The sequence below is a fragment of the Astatotilapia calliptera genome, chromosome 18 (assembly GCF_900246225.1).
Source record: "Astatotilapia calliptera chromosome 18, fAstCal1.2, whole genome shotgun sequence".
Taxonomy (NCBI): domain Eukaryota; kingdom Metazoa; phylum Chordata; class Actinopteri; order Cichliformes; family Cichlidae; genus Astatotilapia; species Astatotilapia calliptera.
In genome coordinates this window covers 34,986,141-35,006,281 of record NC_039319.1, presented here as the reverse complement: position 1 = coordinate 35,006,281, position 20,141 = coordinate 34,986,141, and the positions used below count along the sequence as shown (strand labels likewise).

The window sequence follows — 20,141 nt, the reverse complement described above, 5'->3', positions numbered from 1 at the left end:
CCAGAGAGCCAATTAGTGATCACCTTTATCGATTCGAGTTTTGCCATTACATATTAAGAAACATACAATTTAAAGGTGTTGGCTCACCAGGAAACGAGTTTATCAACATTTATAAATGCAAACATTTTGACTTTTTGGGTAACATTTAAAACAGGGGGCATTAAAAAGCTCATATATAAGATGGTTAATAATAACACTTTCATACTTTATAAATGTTGGATTAACTATTTCTAAATTATTATGTCAAGTACAAACCAGTTATTTCGGAGCTAGTAATGGTTAGCAGTGTGATTTAAAAAGTCTAAGTAAATAATTACCAAAGTATTTAGAATCACATTTGTATGCCTATTGATTAAGATAAGTACTAATTAACTGTGTGCGTTATGACCTAATCTGAAGGGAAGACTATTTCTGTGTGCCTTTTTTGATCTTTCAAATGTTTATTGCACGATCTTAGGTCTCCTACTTTCAGTCTGCTAATCCATAGTGTCATCATGTCTTGGTTTTCTGTCACATGCTGCACGTGTATAATCTTGTTTAGGGTTGGCTGCGTGGGTGAGGCTCCATTTTTATCTAGTGACTCCAGGCTCTAGGTACAGAATGAGCAACATTTCTCAAAACATAGTTATCAGACTCAAACCCTAACATGCAGTGGCGGTCCTAGCCTGTTCGGCGCCCCAGGATAACACTCCCTCTGCCCCCCCCCCCCCCCCCCACACACACACACACACAGACATAAAACATATTAAAGATTGTACATTAACATAAAACTGTTGAAATTCACCAGAGAAGCACACACACGAAGAGAGAGAGAGTATGCATTGTATGCAAACAGCTACCAAACAGCCATCATAATTCGTCAAACAATGAGAACAGGACAAATCAACAACTGACAAAGACTAATTAATATTAAAATCTGTAACATAATGTATTGTTTGGAGTTTAGTCTGTTACTGTTACTATTTTTACCATTTCTTCTTGGAGCAACTGTAACCCACATAATTTCCTTAGGGATTAATAAAGTATTCTGATTCTGATTGGTTCAGGATGACCTGCCATGATCCAATCACACATCTGCTTACCTGCATCTTTTGCTCGTTTCTCCTCCTCTTCTTTTCTATTTTTTTCTAAGCTGAGCACCTGACGGCTTTGAACTTTTCTTGTCCATCTTCCATTGGGTTTCATTTTGCACTCCAGTGTGAACACCCATCCCCCAACCCGAGGATCACCACAACATAACCTAACAGACCTACACCTTAGTTCACAGATTCACTTTGTCTAAGGTGTATTTCTGGGATTTTGCACAACCCAGGATTCAAATCATGAATACATCATTTACAACATTATGAATGAAATGTGCTCTACTTGGAAGCAGCCCCTCCCCTTTCGACGGGTTGTGTGTGTGACTTTAAATCATCAAACTGTAAATTATACATTTTAAATTGTTATTGATCCCTTTACCACGAGTCCTAAAGTGTATATTTATTTTCTTACTCTTCTTACTGTCTGTAGCGGAGATGACAATAAAGTTTACTTTGACTTCAGCAGCGAGCAGGTGTGACCTCTGTGTAGTGTCTTCTCTGGTCTGCATTCACAACAAAAAGGCAATGGTTAGAATGCTCTCCTTTTAATGTCGTGGGCAATCAGCACAAAATCTAAACGGGAAAGCTACAACAGAGTTAGCTATGCTCCCATTTTGTTTCCTCTCTTCCCAATAAAGAAATCTCACCTAAACATGCACTCAATTCTACATAAAGACTGGAGAAATGACCCGCAACAAATGATGTATAAACAACAAAAATAATCGGGTCAGACTGTATTACTTTAACAACCTGCGATATGATTTTTCTTCCCCCCGACATTTGCACATTCCTTACCTTGCAGGAATCCTCCATTATTCTGAGGATTACCCAGAATCCCTTGCCCTTTGTGAATGTTGCAGGGTGACTTTTTCAACAGTAGGTGGTGCCAATGTCCCATTTAGCGGGATTTAACTTCGACTCTATTTAACTATGTTACACAGGCGCACCGAGGGCTCTCGCGCTCACTTTTCGCGTACAGAATTTCGAAAAAACATCGGTGCAAATTATAAGTCTGTATCATGATGTCTGGTGTTTTCGTGTTTGTTGGTTTGTTTTCATTTTGTTTTATTTTGCGAGTTGGTTATTAGATGCTGCTTCCCGCCGCCCTGCCCTCTCCTCCCTGTGCCGCAAGCAGATGGGTTTGGCTATTGTGTGTGGACATAATAGCCAAACCCATCTGTTCTCTGACTGGATTGTTAAATTTGTGATTGACATGACATTGACCAATCAGATGAAAGGAAGAAAAATAGGGTCAAAATTCATACTTGTAACTTGAAACTTGAGCGCAGAGTTTCACACGTATTTTTTGGCTAAGTCCACATACAAATCTTTTTTACGCACACACAAATTCTTTTTACGCATACAAATCCTGATTTACAAGTACAAAATATTTATGACCACAATTTGAGCCCATACAACCCCATTTACAAGGCAAGAAATTCCACAAATGAACCCTGACAAGGCAGACCGGTGGTCACCTGAATGTAGGTTGCCTGTAAAGGAATTTCTTTTGTTTTTCTCTTTGCTACATAATTCCATATATCCTGCTTCATATATTTGATGTCTTCAGTATGTTTCTACAATGTAGAAAGCAATAAAAATAAAGAAAAAATATTAAATGAGACGGTGTGTCCAAACCTTTCACTGGTAGTGTACATCTATTTCCTGATCTATGAAGTATGACTTGAGGTCAATATTTTGAAGTGGTTACAGCTCTAGATTTTACTGATCAACAATCCTCTGTAGCAGTGCACAATTTCCAATTTTTACATTCAAGAACAAACAACGAACACCTTTAACCGGTTTTACTTGCTAGCAAGGGAGGCTGGTCAGAACCCGGCTCTTGGAGCTGAACGCTCCTCACCCGCCTCCTAGCCAGCATCAAATAAAACAGCCTTCCTTGCTGCCTTTTACTGAAAACAGTTACAGTACACACAAGCACCACCCACTGAAACTGGATAAAGACTAAACATCCATATTCACAATATCAGCAGACTTCAATTATGTTTCTCTCTTATTACAAATCCTGTCTGCTGAGACATTGTGATACTAAAGTTACAGTCAGGAAATGGACACCTGATGCTACTGAGGCTCTAAGGCTACGTTCACACTGCAGGGCCCTATTTCAGGAAGCCGGTTTAGAAAACTCAGAGTGAAAAACGATACTCAGGGTTGAGTAACCCCGAACTGTCCAACTCGGAATATTCGGTTTCAGAAAGGCTGATAACAATTAGTTCAGTCAACGCGGAGTTGTTTTAACTCCAAGTTAAGCGCGCGCACGAGGATACATAAAGCCCTGATTAGTGGAGCACAGATTAAGCGAGTCACCATGGAGACGGAGGGAAAGAAGGCGCGGTCAATGTATTTCACAGCGCTTGAGGCCGAAATCCTGATGGCAGCATATGCCGATAACATGCAAATTCCGCAGAAAAAAGGTAACACAGCCACAGCTGCAAAATACAGTGAACTTATTTTCATGTTTTAAGAATCAGTTTGCGATTATTTAAGATTCTAGATTTGGCAATGCCTTTTCCTGCTAGAAAGATCCACATCAACAAGGTATTTTCACACAGAGAACTGCTGCTCACTGGATAGCTTCTCTTTTTTGGACCATTCTCAGTAACCCTTAAATGTTCTTTCTTACAAGGGATACACATGCAAGTGATATGAAACTGCAATAATTTTAGAAGCTGCATTACAAAATTAATGTAAAAACTAGACTTAAAGGGGGAAAAAAATAAAAAAATAAACCAAAAAATAAAAAAAATAATTAAAAAAAACTAGACTTATATCTAACACTGTAAGTTTTTTACAGCTTTGTTTCCTTAATGCCATAGCTTTGATGATCTATAGTAACTGTGTCCCCACCAATAGGTAACAGGTGAAGTGTCTTGCCCAAGGACACAACGACCGAGACTGTCCAAGGCGGGGCTCGAACCGGCAACCTTGCGTTTACAAGGCGACCTCCCAACTCTTGAGCCACGATCACCCCCATAATAGTGACCTGTAAATCCTTTCCAGCTCTCTTTTTAGCCAGTTGCCTAGATTTCATGCCTAATTGCAATGCAGGCTACAGTGTTGGCTGGATTTGGTGCAGGAAATCCTTTCTTAGTGTCCTTTGATATAAAATACCTGGATGTTAGGCAAGGATAAGTCACTCCATAATATGGCCCGCGCCCTGGAAAGTACAGGGTACTTAAGATGTAAGATGGAAAATATTGTTTGATTTTCTGGAAATTTACCATGAAATAACCCAGTACATAAAACTACTGTTGCTGTAATTAATTTTACTTACAGTGCAATTATTCTATTGTTTGGTGTACAAAAGCAACTACCTGTAATTACAGGTACCTGTGGTCTTACAGTGTAATTATTTTATTGCTTCCTTCAAAAACCTCAATTGTTACACAAAATTACATGGAATTTACAGGCTACTTTTGTCTTAGTTGTGGGTCCAACAGTGTAGTTGTTTCATTGTTTCACAGATCTTGCAGGTGACTCCATAATACGCCTCGCATTCCAGAAAGTACGTTGTACTTGTTGAGCCTAAATGGTGGGTCTTACAGTGTGATTGTTTCATTGTCTCCTGCAAAAACCTGACTCGCTGCCTGCAAAATGTGCGTAAGAACTGTTGCCTTATTTGCAGGTCATGTTATAAAGTGTTACTGGAATCTGTATTAATGCATGCTGTATCCTCCTCTCTGCAGCTCTGCAGCTTTTTGTGAAAACAGTCTTTAAGGGCATTTGTAGTTCCATTTGCTATTATGACATTGATATCAGGTGTCAGGAGGCAAGTTAGGCTGATCCATAATCTGCTTCTCTGCTTATCTGCTGGGTGTTCTAAGATGAGAGTTTTATCAACATACTACTCTAGGCAGATTTATAAAGTGAGAACAGTGGCACCCTGCAAGAAATTCTTATGAACTCAGGCACATTTGATGTTTTTGTGTTTATATCTACACAGCCAGTAATCCTGCTCCGTATTCAAATAATAAATAATATTACTAAATAATATTATTGTTGCGCTGGGCATTTGTGTTTCTTGGGATAAGACTGAAAAAAAGCAAATAGGTTATGATGTGTTGTATGTATATGTATGTATATATATATATATATATATATATATATATATATATATATATATATATATATATATATATATTAGAGATGGACCGATCCGATATTACGTATCGGTATCGGTCCGATACTGACCTAAATTACTGGATCGGATATCGGAGAAAAATAAAAAATGTAATCCGATCCATTAAATATCACGAAAGCACCTCACAAAACTTGCAACACGCCGTAACTCACCTCAGAACGTTAGCAGTCGGAGCAGTATGCATCACGTGATAGAGCAGCTGTGGCATGCGGGACCTGTCGGTGGTCTGGATAGCATGTGGAGCTTCGCTAGCTACCCGGCATTTCATCTCCGACAAAGTTATCCCCAAGAGAAGTAAAGCAAGTGTGTAAGTCCATCTCTGAATGTTTTTAACGCATTCCCACGTTAAGCTTAACAAGCGACTGCCTCTCGCTCTCCGGCTGCTACTTCAATCTTGAAACTGCTTAAATGATCAGCTGATCGGCTTTTCTGTCGCGAGTCCGTCTCTCTTGTTTGTTTTTGGCCCACTTTGCACCAGAAAGAGGAAACCAGCGGCTGAACAACAGCAGCACGTTTAAGCTTGATCAGCTGTTGTTAGAATGTATTTAATCTTACTTTCTACTCGAGGATCTTTTTCTACGTAGCTGACGCTGGTAACTGTGCAGGGGCGGATCTAGCAAAGTTTAGCCAGGGGGGCCGATAGGGCATTAACTGGGAAAAGGGGGCACAAAGACATACTTTTCTTTCTTATTCTCATTTAAAATGTCAAGCTTTTAATAAATAATTATCTGACACCCAAAGTTTTAATTTGATGTAAAATGAATAGAAGTCAATTACTGTATATAGTGACTATTAAGTCTAATATATACCCTAGTAAGCTATAGTACTTTTTACTTTGGGAAGGTACCATCTGTGCAGTCTGCAATTTTGTTGAAGAAAGATGTTGAATCTATTTAATATTTCTTGAAAAATAATTGATTTCTGTGCATTTTTTTTCACACTGCATCAAATTAAGGTTGATTACGTCGATTAAGCATCATGAGGTGGCGCGTGAGGGGTGGTTCCTTATTTTTTATTTATTTATGTTTGTTGTTGCTGGGAGTTGGAACCCTATTAGTTAGGTTGCTTAATATTTACGCTAAGTACTCTTTAAAATACCAGAATAGGGAGGATGGTGTAGGTCTAAGTTTATTAGATTGATCAGTATTGCTGAACTATGAAATATTTTTTTTGTATACAGGTATAACAGAATAGCTTTAGTGTAGTTGTTGTTTTAAACTTGAGTATGAACTTGCAGACTTGCAAAATGCAGCAAGATATTTTAAAAAACAGTTTTGTTGATTAAAAAACACTATATCGGATTCATATCGGTATCGGCAGATATCCAAATTTATGATATCGGTATCGGTATCGGACATAAAAAAGTGGTATCGTGCCATCTCTAATATATATATATATACATATAAAAGATGGTCATTGTGTTTGCAGTTTTCTGACGTGATGTACATTCTGTTTGAAATGTTACATTAAACCACCAATGATCCGTGCATCACTTATAGGAATCTATTTTGAAAGTAAAGTAGATATCATAGATATTTAGTATTAAACAAATCTTTTCTGCCCTAGTCCATGTGCTTGGGGTCTTGGCTTATGCACCTTCTCAAAGGTCACATTGACAGTACAAGCTTTTCCTTCTCCTTGTGTTTGAAGTACCAATATTGACACTGATAAAACAGCAAAAGAAACCTCACAAGATAGCTTGATTGTTCTGTAAATGTCTGCTGAGATCAGATATGGACCTTTTCAGAGTTTATCTTCTGTGGACAGCATTAGAGGATATTTTCTGGGGCAGTGGTAATCCTGTGTTAAGGACAAAGAAGGGTTAAAATCTAAAATTACATAATCCAACACATATGGGATCCTTAACATGGCAGAAGAGTGTTTAAATAGATTTCCTGGCATGTCAATATTTATAGTTTCTTTATCATTTTAAGGGGTAGAATATCACTTTGGTGGCTACTTTTGGACTGTGTGCAACCGATGTCCCAGTATCATACTTTGGGCTTTTGCCACCAAGTTAGTGTATGATGAAATGGCTTATATGAGCACAGGTTAGTTTTCTGACACTTCAGTGCAAAAAAGTATGCAGATGTAATTGTAGCAAATGTTTCATAGAAGACTGAAATCTATATATCTGCCAGAACAGCCTCATTAGATTCATCATTTGTCTGAAGTTTGGCTCCATCTAGTGTTTAGATGTCAGTCTAACAAGACATCTTAGTGTTAGAGACCTGCTGCAAACTCCAAATCAGCACACAGTAGACACATGTGTCTAATCAGGAGCTACTTAAGATCAGGTGTTCATCCCCACTTCTATTTCATTTGTGTTTGCTCTGTCAGTTAACCATTCAGGTCCTTGACAAGGTAAAATTGATAAATATATATGTATATTTTATTATATATTTTTTAAAATGTATCAAAGCAGGATTTTGAATGGTGCTAGTATCACAATGACTGATGAGCTTTTTCCATCTGCTGGTTTCAAGGTTCAGTCCTTTTGGTTTTCTGTTTCTGACTCATTTATTCTCTTAATTAGGCTTGGATAGAAAATGCTGTTTATCTTTGCAAATGTGTTCCATTTCATTGATCATCCCATGGTGGGTCCTAAATCTTACACTATAGCCCACTTTTTTTTTTCTTTTCAAGAAATCAGCTGATGTATGAACACTACTGTCAAGCCAACTTAATGTATTTCTTAAACTGTTAACCTTCTGAACACTTAAACCTGATGCTGCTCCTTGCAGAAATGTTAAATTGACAATGGTGTACAGGTTTTTTGAGTTACAAACACACAGCTTCAAACTAAATGAAAATTTGGTGCCATAGTAAGGATTTGGGCTGTATCAAATCTGTCATAGATCCCACTGGGTTGAGAGATGATGGCTGAAGACCACAGCGCAGGTTTCTCTCTTTCCAAACCAGGTCATTTACTCTCTCCTTGTATGTGGTAATGTTTCTGTATGGCATATGCTGAATGAAGAATAATGACCTTCATTCCCTGTGTGTAATGTCTCTAAGATTTGTCTTACAGGTAGTAAATGTCTTTTCCTTTTTTAAAATTGTTTTTTAAACTGTTCCTATTAATACAACATAGATTCATAACTGACACCCCTTCCATGTAGGTTGACTGAACATGGCAGCAGCGGTTAACACGCCTCCTCTGGCTCCTGAAGGGCCAAGTGGAGCGAACCCACACGTTCAAGTTAACGCTGACGTTGCAAACTCTGCACAGCAAGATCCAGGACTACACAGCACCAGCCAAGATCCTGGACCATCTCATCCTCAACACCCTGTCTTTCCTAGACCTCTCTTTTATGTTCATGCTCCACCGCTACCCCCATTCCTCCAATACCAGTGGCCCATGCCCTTGCCTTATAATCCCTTTCCAGGCTTCCTAGGCATGGGTAAGTTGAGAATTTTCATTAGTTTATAAATATGTTAAATTGGTGCTGTGCCTATGGACTCAAATTGTGGTCATAAATCATTTGTACTTGTAAATCAAATGCGTATTTGTGAACTGGGTTTTGTAACCTTGTAAACCAAAATATCTGCATTTTGTTTGCGTATCTGTAGATGAGAATTTGTGTGTGTGTGTGTGTGGGGGGGGGGGGGGTCTGGTTGCACATGCAAAGCAAAAAAACTACGTGTAAAACTCTGCGCTAAAGTCCCTTCACTTGCGTGCTAGTTTAAAGTTACAAGAACAAATCTTGTTCTTCATTTTGAACCTGGAGGATGTCTTTGTAAATATCCCATAGGGGTCATACAAGCCTTTCAGTAGCTGTTGAAAGGGTAAAGTTTTGTTATATCAGTGGCTAGAAATACCATTTGTACTTTAGGATTAGTCTAACACAACGTCAGGGCTGACCCGGGACCACTGCTGTGAGTCAGTGTGCGCAGCATGAAGGTCCTTTCACAGCGGATGCAGCATGTCCTGCTAATGCTAAACAAGCGCCAAGTATCCAGAATTTGTTTATCGCTAATTCATAACAAAGAAAGCTTTGTAACTATCCCCACTAGTGAAGACTCTTTTTCCACAAAACTGAAAATGCTGGGTTGGCATGTAAAAGGTAGTGGTGTGCGGATCGATACTGAAACATCGATTCTTCTGATACCAGTAATTTGTTCTAGAATCGATTCTCATATTAAAATATCGATATTTTAGTACTTTGGGATAAATTTGCAGGAACACAGTGGAAAGAAACTATCATTCGGATCGTCCAAATTGGAAGGAACTACTTCCTTTTCTGCCTTTCATAGTCATATGCAAAATACGGCTGTAGAAATGTGTCGCAGCCCCTGGCCTTAGTGGCCAAGTATAGTATATTATTCTTATTACTGAATCGAGTTTGAATGAGTCGCTCACCAAAATGAATCGGGTTTGAGTCACTGAGTCAGTTGCCCAGAGTGCAAAAAATGTACATTTTCACTCAAACTTAATGTTTCTCTTTTCATGTAAATCCTACTGCTAAGATGAGTGATTGAAAAACAACTATTTTTATAGAGCAAAAATAATTTAAGATTTCTAAAGGGAACATTTATTTTACTTTTATTTTATTAGTATTTTCCTCAAATGTGTCAAATATATTTTCATCTAAATGTCCACTGAGCTGTGAGCCAGGGGGCGGTATTGAACGATTGGGTCATGATTGGCACATCACTACCTGGCGTGCGCACTCACAACAATGGCTGAGCGTAAACGGAGTCATATGTGGACGTATTTTACCAGAGGTGTGGACTCGAGTCACATGACTTGGACTCGAGTCAGACTCGAGTCATTAATTTTATGACTTTAGACTTGACTTGAAAAAATGTTCTAAGACTTGTGACTTGACTTGGACTTTTACACCAATGACTTGGGACTTGAATTGGACTTGAACCGGTTTACTTGAAAAGACTTGATATTTTACCCCAAATATAAAATTTAACATGTATATTATATAGAGATTGAAAATGTGACGTCATTCACGGGTAGAACCGCAAAGGATTCTGGGAACTCGTGGCAAGCGGTACTAGTGCACGCAGGCTTTCAATTGAAATCAGTTACACAGCGATAAAAAAAAAAACACAAAAATGTCAAGAAGCTGTTGTATTATTAACTGCAATAGCCGGTCGCATGACAGCCACGGGAAGCCGACGGGTAAAGAGATCGGTTGTTATCGGATTACGTCGTTGAAGAGAAATTGTTCGAGCCATGTTTCCGAAGTAACAAAGAGGCGACTGGATTGCAGCCATTCAAAGATCAAATATAACGTCCTAGAACCCTCCAGCTCACAGGTTAGTCTGCTCCAAGCATTTACACAAAGGTCAGTCTGCTGTTGTAGTTAATGCGTCATTTTTCTTAACATAATTGGTGATATAGGTTACAAGCAAGTCTGTCGCTGAACAGAAATTGTCGCGCTATGCTCCTTTATTTATTGTGCATAAATAGTGAATTGTCCTGACACAATATTGCGTTTCGCTTCTGTTATTATGGTACATTAACAAAAACATATACTTTTATTCACAGGATAAAACAGGTTTTTTGTATCACTAATTGCCCAGTACGATTACAGCATACAATATTGTTGTCACTGCTACATTTCTGTGATGCTACCAGAAATTATTTCCACTACTAATTAATTACCATTGAGCTCAAAGGTCCTATTAATAAACGGTTAAGGAATGTGTATTTATGACGACGATTTGTGAGACTGGTAAACTTATGATACGTACGATGGTCTTTCGTTCTACACGGTGCATTTCAAGGTCCTGCACCCATCCGTCGGTAAACTGTACCTGGGCTTGTTGCAGTGACCTGAAGTTACTAAACTTCATGAGTGTATGCACTCACTCCAAGAACCGTATAATTATAAATATGCATATAAATATGCTACGATGAGATAGCTGACTTCATCTAACTAGCAAATGTTGTCCAGGCTACGTTGGTGATACAGTTTTTTTAATGTGTATGATATTTTTGTCATGCGATTTTAAAGCTGGTCCTACAACCGCATCCAAGAATAACATGCAGCTTATCTCAGAACTGTCGGTGAAAATTATTCTTGGAGCTAGGTTTAATTGAGCTGCATTTTAAAGAGGTGCAATTTCACAATTTGTGTATATTTTCTAAGTTCACTATTTTGTCATGTGTTGAGAAAAACACAGATTAAAAAATTACATGGTCTAATATTTACATTTAGCATAACTGCAACATTATTTTTTCGTTTTTTTTTTTTTTTTTTTTTTTTAAAGACTCGAAAGGACTTGAAATTCAAAGTTTCAGACTTGTGACTTGACTCGGACTTTTACACCAGTGACTTGAGACTCGACTCTGACTTGCCTGACATTACTTGAGACTTGAGGATAAAGACTTGAGACTTACTTGAGACTTGCAAAACAATGACTTGGTCCCACCTCTGTATTTTACCTCCACAAACAGCCAAGACTCGGTTTGCGATACATGTGGCAGGACAGTGAGGTGTTGTGACAACACCACTAACCTCGTCAAACACCTCACGGTAAATCATATCACAGAATGATTATGTTGAGGAGGAGCGGGACAGGTGCTACTAGAGACAGACTTCTCTCGCGGAGTCCTTTAGTCCTGCAGGTAGGCAACATGCTCAAATAGCGCACAAGTTCAGATTTTTTTTTCTATATGATAATTCTGCATTATTAAGCAATAAGAACAAGTAGTCTGATGTCCTGTAATCATTATGAAGCTATATTATTACAATTTCATAATACAATTACATATTGTATCATGAAATACCATGAAACATTAAGTTTTTGTACAGTGTATCGGATCAGTATCATCGATACCACCCTGAATTTTACTTGGGATTGGAAAGGAAATCGGTGGTATCGCGCAGTAGTAGTAAAAGGGCATTTATTCTTCCAGGACCTGAAGCTCAGTAAAGCACCTCTCCAACAGCCAAACCCATCTGTTCTCTGATTGACCAAATTTAACAAGCCAATGTCATGTCAATCGCAATCAGCTGAAAGGAATCTGGTCAAGTTTTGTATGTGTAAGCTGAGTAACAAACAGCCAGGGAATCTGAGCGCAGAGTTTTACATGTATTTTTCTTTTTGCTTTGTGTGTGCAACTAGACCTTAATGAAAAAATTTAACTTATGTAAATATTTTTACACACACAAATATTCTCATCTACAGATGCACAAACATAAAATTTTCTGATATTTTGGTTTACAAGGTTACAAAACTCAGTTCACAAATGCCCATTTGATTTAAAAGTACAAATTATTTATGACCACAATTGGAGCCCATACTGTACCCCTTGTGCGCTCTACATGTATGCATGCAAGATTCAGTCTTTCTAACATGTGTGAAATGGCTCTGCAGCTCCTATCATCACATACAGAGCAGTAACATGTTTATATCTTGTAGAGTAATTAAACTGTAAGGTGGTACTGTCTGTATATTATTCCAAAATGATCACCTTCACTCTTTCTTTTTAAGGATATGGTATGGTCATGCCCCCACTTCCCCCTCCCTCTTACCTGGAGTCTCCAGCTTACATTGTACCACACCCTCAGGTACAACCAGTCGACTATAGACGCCTGCTTCATCCCCAAGTCCACAGTCATGCTCCTTGTGGATCGTTTCAAAATTTAAACCAGACTCGCAGAATTCGCCTGCCTCATACTACCCCTGTTAGAGAAACTGTGAATTCTGAGGTCCAGACAGAACCCATACACAGAGGTGGAGGTGGCTATGATGAGGGATGCCCAATTCTCAGCTCAGACTCTGGACGTGCAACTGCCTCAAATTCTCCTTCATCCTTAAGCTCTGGTTCCCAAAAACAAGGCTCAGCTGAGGTCGAGACCTATATGTTGGCCAGTACTGAGGCAAAGGAACAGGTCAAAGGGGATGGCACAAACAGAGTCATACAGGACTGTCACATGGTGCATCCTACAGGGATGACTGTTCAGTCATCTAGAAGGGCAACTCAAGAAATGCAGGGATGTAAGGATGGTGCTGTTCAGGAGTCCTCTCTTATCCCTCCTTGCAGAAATGCACATTGCAACATGTGGTCAGTGAGTTCTCAGGATAGCATGGGGCCAGTATGTAGCTTTTCTCAAAAAGAGGATGAAGTCAACGAGAGGCGCGTCTCTGTTCCTGACATTCTAAGCTGGGGAGGTGATGCATCACAGAAAACGATGACAATGGCAGCTGAGACACTCCTTCAAAATAATCTTGAGATTCCATGTTATGAAAATGAAGTGGAGCATGAAAAGGGTTTTTATCAAAGTCCAAGTAAGCCAAAGAATGATGTAGTGGTGGTTAGCAGTGCTGATGATGTCGATACCGAAGTTATTTCAAGTTCTAAGGACAGTGAAATGATCTTTAAGATCCTTAAACTTCCTTCTCTTTTAGAACCCTTTTCACTGTCAACAAGAGATGCAGATTCTGTGGAACTACTTGTTAGACCTTGCCTGTCTAATGGAGATGAAATTCTGCAGGCACTAAATGCACTCCGCGAGGGGACAGAAAATGGCAGTGAGACGCATGAAGAGTCTACAGAGACCACTCCAAAGCACACATTTTTAAGTAGATGTCAGATGAATAGAAATATTAATGAATCAGTTTGGTCTGTGGAGTCTCTAGCTCCTTTCATTCCTACTAAGGAGTGGCTACAGCAGAATGGTGTATTTGAACCTGAAGTCATTGTAGAGATGGAGAGGGCTGACAATGGTAAATGGTTAACCAAAAAAGATGACCTAATTGGTACATTTGCTAAAGAAAGAAGGCAATCTTCAAGATTTTCTTCTCCGGACTCTGTTCTGGTGTCAGAAAGTGTTCTTACTTTTAGTACCCCAGCTAAGAAGCAAAGTCCTCCAACGACCCCAGACATGGTGTGTGAAACTGAAGTCTCTGAAACAAAAGGAACTGAAGAAAGCCAAAGCACAGTTCCTTCAGAAAAGTATCCTTTAACTTCACTTACTACCCCACAGGGTACAATTTTAACTGCCTCCAGTGATGAAGAGATGAATGACCATGGGTCTTCAAATCCTGAGGCTAACCAAAGCCCAAACCAGGGAACTCTTATATATGAGCAAGAGGAGAAAAGCTCAGTTGAGAGAAAGGAAACCTGCCCCATTAACTCTGCAGCAGAGGACAAAGTCTCATCCACTTCCCAAATGACTCTCCAAAATGACACACAAATGGAGGTGGCGACTGGCGCACAAAAAGTAGATGGTCAAATGAGAAATGTGGAACTGGGCGTGCCAACAACTGACCAGAAGACGGCTCAAGTGACACCATCAAAGGGAAATTTAGTAGACTGTGCAATCCAGTGTACTGAACTACAGGGTCTAAAGTGTTTATGTGAGGAGTTAAAGGGAGGCGTGGGATCAAACAGAAAACCTCATAAATATCCAGGTGGTCTGATTTATTTAGTTTTTTAATTGTTTTTTCCTTTCATGCGGGTATAGTGCTCTAATTGTAATTTATCTCCATAGACTGGAAAAAGGCAAATGATGGAAAAGCTGAAGTATTCTGCAATCAGAAAAATTCAAAGAGGAATGGTCAGTGGCGAAACAGAGGTCCAGGTAATGAGATGCAAGCGTCACATTAAAATAATCATGGGTCATCTGAAGGCCTGCCCAAAAAGACTCGCTGTATCTTTGCTGTCACATTTTTCTAGTGCAAACTTGTTCAGTCCTACAGTGACTTGCGTAGCTTCATGCCCATGGTGAGCAAGTTTGCTGCACACGTGCAAGGCTAACTTTATTCTCAGATGGCCTTAGCTTCAAGTCTTTGATTTATATATTTGACGGCCAGACGAGACTCCTTAATTTGGGAATGCACTGTTGTATACTGTACCTAGAACTGACGCACTGTACTTTAATAACCTGATGAAAAATTGCAGCCGAATGCATCTGGGCCATTGAATGAAAGAGTGGCCATGTAGGACCAGTCATTCGTATTAAGTTAGAGACAACACTACTTCTTTGTTGACAGAAAAGCATAACGGCCAGCAGGAAGACTGCAATGGATACGGAAGCAGACCTGGGAAGTTGAAAGGTGAGTCACTAAATGATCCTGGCTTGTCATTGGATGGAAAATTGTGCTCACATGGGGCAGATCTGATTTTAAAATTGAGTACCAATTGGTCATTTTGGTTTGTTTAGCTGATCAAGTAACATTATCAATAATTATGCAGTAACTCCACAACTCAAACTGAGGTAAATATTGTGTATAAAATAACGTTTCACTACAGTTCTATATCACAAGATCATTAACTTGATATCCTTAATGGTGGGCTGATGGCATCTGATCTTGGAAGCTAACAAAGGTTGGACCTGGTTAGTAGACCAGGTCGGGAAGTTGATGGTTTGATCCCCAGATCCTCTGGTCTGCATGTCCAAGTATCCTCGGCATGGTTGTGAATGTTGGAAAGTATTTAGACATAGATAAAAGTACTTTATGAAATTGTGAAGGTTAAGTCTTTAGAAAAAGAAAGGGGTGCTTGAATGAAAACAAAGCATCTTTGCATAAGAAAAGAAGTAGAAAAGTGTTTTGTGTCAGTTTACCACAATTTCACATCTTACTGAAGTTTGCATTGGTTATTCCTCCTTCAGGTGGGAGTGGAAGGTACCCACGGTACTGACAGTGACCACACTTCACCACAAGTCAACACTTGGTTTTTGTTTTTAATTTAAATTGAGTCATTAAAAAGTTTCTTACTTTTCAATAAAACCCTTGTATTAAACATGATTTAAGTGTTTTGTTTTTTGTTTTACGCCATCTTGCTTGTCAGACATTACTTTGGATGCACAGGTTTCTGACTGGTATAGCAAACTTAACCAGTTCTTCAGGTAAATGACAATGGTTACTTAACAACATTCACCCCAAGTCAGTGATAATTTCACAGCGGTGAAATTGGGTGCTTAGAAAGGTGAGAACTTTTTTTTTTTTTTTTTTTTTTTTTTTTTTTTTTTTTTTTTTCCTCCAGAATTGGAATTCACACTTGATGCAATCATTAAATGTTAGGGTTAATTGGAAATTACTTTTAACACCAATTTATTAATTGGCACTATAAACTTAACCAAAACCTAGTTACCCTCATTTACTTTCACAAATTTTCCCACTTCTCAGTGGGGCCAAGCAAGGATGTCCTCCTCTTTGCTTTGTTCATGGAGCCGCTAGCAACAGTAAGAGGAAAATATATAAAGTATTTAAACAGTCACTACAGAAAACAAAACTATGGACCTTTGTATAAAGATCTCCTTTATACAGTGTTTTATTCAAGATCCATCATATCTATAGTTGTTTAATATGTTAAATCTTAATCCAGTTAAATCGCAATCATTCATTGGCTTGTGGAATTAAAAGGTATGATAAAGTCATCTGGATCAGAACCAAAGGATAGCGTCACCCCCCCCCCCCCCCCCCCCCCAACTAGAACCACAGCAGCCTCTAGAGAAGCCTTTGACAACATCACCAGTCCTACAGAGGATTTGAGAAAGAAATGCGGTGTTTATCTTAGTTTCCAAGTGTTCTGGCAGTAAACTAAAATCTATGAATTAGACAGTCCAAAAATTACTTTGTGGAGTTGCTCTGGAGCTGATATGGTGTCAAGGTTAAAGACTGACCCAAATCTTTTGATAATTTGATCACCAAATTCAAAAGTGTTTAAGGGCATGAACCCTGATCTGGCTGTTCATAGACATTTTACGTCGAAACAAGGTTACAGGAGTGTAGCAGACTTTTAAGTAGATTTTTTTGATACTCTTTAAAGACACCTTGCACTCCTCTGGTTCTTGGTCACCCCTGGTTAAGCCTCCATAACCCAAACACAGACTTGAGCAAAAACAGTAACCTTGGCTGGATTATCTGGTGTCATCACCATTGTTTGAAATCAGCCTCTCCTTCTGTTAACTTGGACTCTCCCTCCATGTCTTTAGATCTTCCTCTGGGCCTTTCTTAATAATTTTCTTTGTTTATTTGGATGACATCCTGATTTTCTCCAAGTCTATCCATGAAAATTTGTCCCATGTCAGGCAACTCCTACACCCTTTTTTTTTCTTTTCTTCTTCTGTCCCATTTGGTTCTTTAGCCATCAGAATTGTTGTCTGAAGACCAACAAGGATACCCAATGGATTTACTTTGCCAAATGGATCATCACGGTCTTGCCATATTAGTCCATTTGATCAACCTTTGTTGTTATTGTTTATTTTATTTTCAGTTGTTACAGATGGGACAGACATGACTGAGGGATAGGAAACAGAAAGACAGATGAAGGTAAAGAAAAACAGGAGTGAAGAGGGACAGTGAGAAAGGAAACTTAAAAAGAGAAAGAGGAAAACAAATCTCCTGGATCACCTTTTGAGAGAAAAAGAGAAAACCAGCAAAACAAACAAAGCAACATACTAAACACGACACCATCACGTTAATCTAGCTAAGTGTAAACAGCAGTAAATACTAAACATTCAATGTTGTTGTGCAGCAAGCAGGACCGACAGCGCACAATGTGCTTGGAAATAGCAGCCAATAAAGGTGTAGTTTATGTCTATGAACAGTGAACACCTGTGTGCACCTGTGTGAATCAGCGCGCTTGTATTCAAAAGGTTTCCCCATGTAATGGTCTGCTAGAGGGTGTAGAGAGCCATAGCCCCGTCTCCCAGGGCATGAAGCAGGCATGGAGGAGATCCAGGCCCCAGACATCCAGAGGCCCCAGAGTGCGAGAGCCCAAGGAGGACCACCGGAGGGGCATCGTGCCACCCTCATGGGAAGAGCTGAGGAGAGCCCCAGATGAGGGGTCACCCAGTAGCCACGCAGCAGAAGCCAGAGGGGGCGCCCGCCGGCTCTGCCGGCAGCCAGCTGTGCCAGAGTGAACCGAGCCGCTGGCCCCTTTGCCCCGGAACAGGCCTGACTGAGCAACAGGCACCCGCCAAGTAGTCACCGGAAGTGAGGTGGTACATCCCCTACACCTTCTTGAGAACAAGCTCTATGGCAGGGGTAGGCAACCTTTCTGATGGCGAGTGCCATTTAAAGTTTCCTCAGAAGTCAGTGTGCCATACGATTGCACTAGCAAAGGCTAGCGAGGCTACAAATACACACAGCCGCTCTATCACGTGACACGTACTGCTGCAACGTGCTACGGTTATGAGCCGAGGTACGCCATGTTGCAAGTTTTGTGAGGTGCTTTTTTGATATTTAACCCTTGGAGATCCCTAAAAAAGACATCCACCTTGATCCCTAATGGACATAAATGTCCATTCCCCAAAAAGTGCAATAAAAATATTATATATTAATATTTTTTTCCACTTTAAATTGGTCAGTCTTTTAAAACTACTTCTCCCTGAAATATTCATATAAAGTTTTAATTATATTTTCGTTGTTTTAACCCTTTAAATCCCAGTTTTACTTCATGAGCGCCCTGTTTTTTTAGCCCCCAAAAACAAAAAAACTCAATATTTAAAAAAAAAAACATTTGAAGTAATATTTGATTGTTATTATAATTAGGCCTTTGGATGGACTAAAGATTGGCACCAAGAGTCATTTCGATCGCCTTTTATTTTTTTTCCAGGAGCGCATTTCATAAAATGCACACTATCGACCACGCCCAAAAAGTGCAATAAAAATATTAAATATTAATTTTTTTTTTCACTTTAAATTGGTCAGTCTTTTAAAACTACTTCTCCCTGAAATATTCATATAAAGTTTTAATTATATTTTCGTTGTTTTAACCCTTTAAATTACAAAAAAACGAAAAAAAAAACTAAAAAACTAAATATTTTCCCAAAAAAACATTTGAAGTAATATTTGATTGTTATTATAATTAGGCCTTTAGATGGACTAAAGATTGGCACCAAGAGTCATTTCGATCGCCTTTTATTTTTTTTTCCAGAACCAGAAAATGGTCTCCAGGCGGCAAATGCTGCTCGTCGAGGCCGAAATGAGTGCATTCTCCCGGGTTAACTCGCGACGATGATCGGGGCATGTTGCGTCGGACTCCTTTTTCCAGCGCACACTTCCGGTACCACGTGACAACAAATACGTCATTTCCTGTTGACTACAAAAAAAAATGCACCCTCTCATGGTCCTAGGGACCGAAAAATGGCCCGCACGATCAGCGGGCGAATCCGCTGCTGCACGCCGGAAAAGAGGCGTCATTTCCGGCAGGTCTGTCCAAGCAGCCCGCTGTTTTCCAGCAGAGGTCAAATGTGAAGCAAGGGCGCCACCCGGTGGACAAATAAAAAAATTACAAGTCTAAGGCCTGTAGTCCAAAACGAAACCTAAGCTGGAGACCTGACTTTCGATTTGACCGTAAATTTTCTGGCGTGAAAAATAGCGTTTATAATGGGTTTCAATGTGGACATTTTTGTCCAAAGGGACTAATGTGGATGGATTGCTGTAACTTAGCCATTTTAGGCTGATTTAATGAATTGACACCACAATTAAAAAAAATAAGTAAAAAAAACATTCTTTGACAAATTTGGCTATATTCCACTCAACACAGTGAAGATGGTTTAAAACTAAAAATAAAAAAGACAATAAATGTCCTTAGGGATCTCCAAGGTTAATGGATCGGATTACATTTTTTTATTTTTCTCCGATATCCGATCCAGAAATTTACGTCAGTATCAGACCGATACTGATACGTAATATCGGATCGGTCCATCTTAAAATCAAAAGGGCTGTATCGCGACTGATTGCGCCCAGACGCCAAGAGACGGTACTTGGAAAAAATAGCGTGCATCGGTAATGTGGACCCGTGTGAAAAAAGGCAGTGGAGTGGAAACCCAGACGGCGGTAGTTGTCCTATCCCGATATCTTCATGTACCTTGTCTGTGGAGTCAGCGCATACACGGCGAATCATTTTCGAAATTATAAATTCCTGGAGGCGCACATCTAATTCACAAACTGTTGGGTACAAGATTTGGCCGTTT

General features: G+C 39.4%; 1 protein-coding gene across 3 annotated transcripts; it reads left to right on the top strand.

Annotated features, from left to right (window-relative positions):
* The first annotated feature begins 7,527 nt into the window (after window positions 1–7,527).
* LOC113011398 (uncharacterized) lies at window positions 7,528–15,963 on the top strand. 3 transcript variants are annotated; one of them, XM_026150963.1, is made up of 7 exons: window positions 7,528–7,608; window positions 8,367–8,648; window positions 12,703–13,500; window positions 13,621–14,625; window positions 14,706–14,795; window positions 15,208–15,270; window positions 15,828–15,963. In XM_026150963.1, exons 2-7 carry the CDS (start codon window positions 8,378–8,380, stop codon window positions 15,854–15,856), a joined length of 2,256 nt encoding a protein of 751 aa, XP_026006748.1. In that variant the 5' UTR covers window positions 7,528–7,608; window positions 8,367–8,377; the 3' UTR covers window positions 15,857–15,963. The 3 variants fall into 3 exon arrangements, with proteins under 3 accessions (XP_026006748.1, XP_026006746.1, XP_026006747.1); XM_026150962.1 differs by adding an exon at window positions 8,103–8,166 and having other exon boundaries at window positions 7,533–7,608; window positions 12,703–14,625; XM_026150961.1 differs by having other exon boundaries at window positions 12,703–14,625.
* Window positions 15,964–20,141: the final 4,178 nt, after the last annotated feature.

Bases quoted from the DNA above. Each gene is read 5' to 3' on its own strand.
- LOC113011398 (XM_026150961.1), top strand. From the start codon at position 8,378: ATGGCAGCAGCGGTTAACACGCCTCCTCTGGCTCCTGAAGGGCCAAGT. The intron at 14,626-14,705 runs GTGGTCTGATTT...TTATCTCCATAG, and splicing joins AAAACCTCATAAATATCCAG to ACTGGAAAAAGGCAAATGAT. The intron at 14,796-15,207 runs GTAATGAGATGC...CTTTGTTGACAG, and splicing joins GTGGCGAAACAGAGGTCCAG to AAAAGCATAACGGCCAGCAG.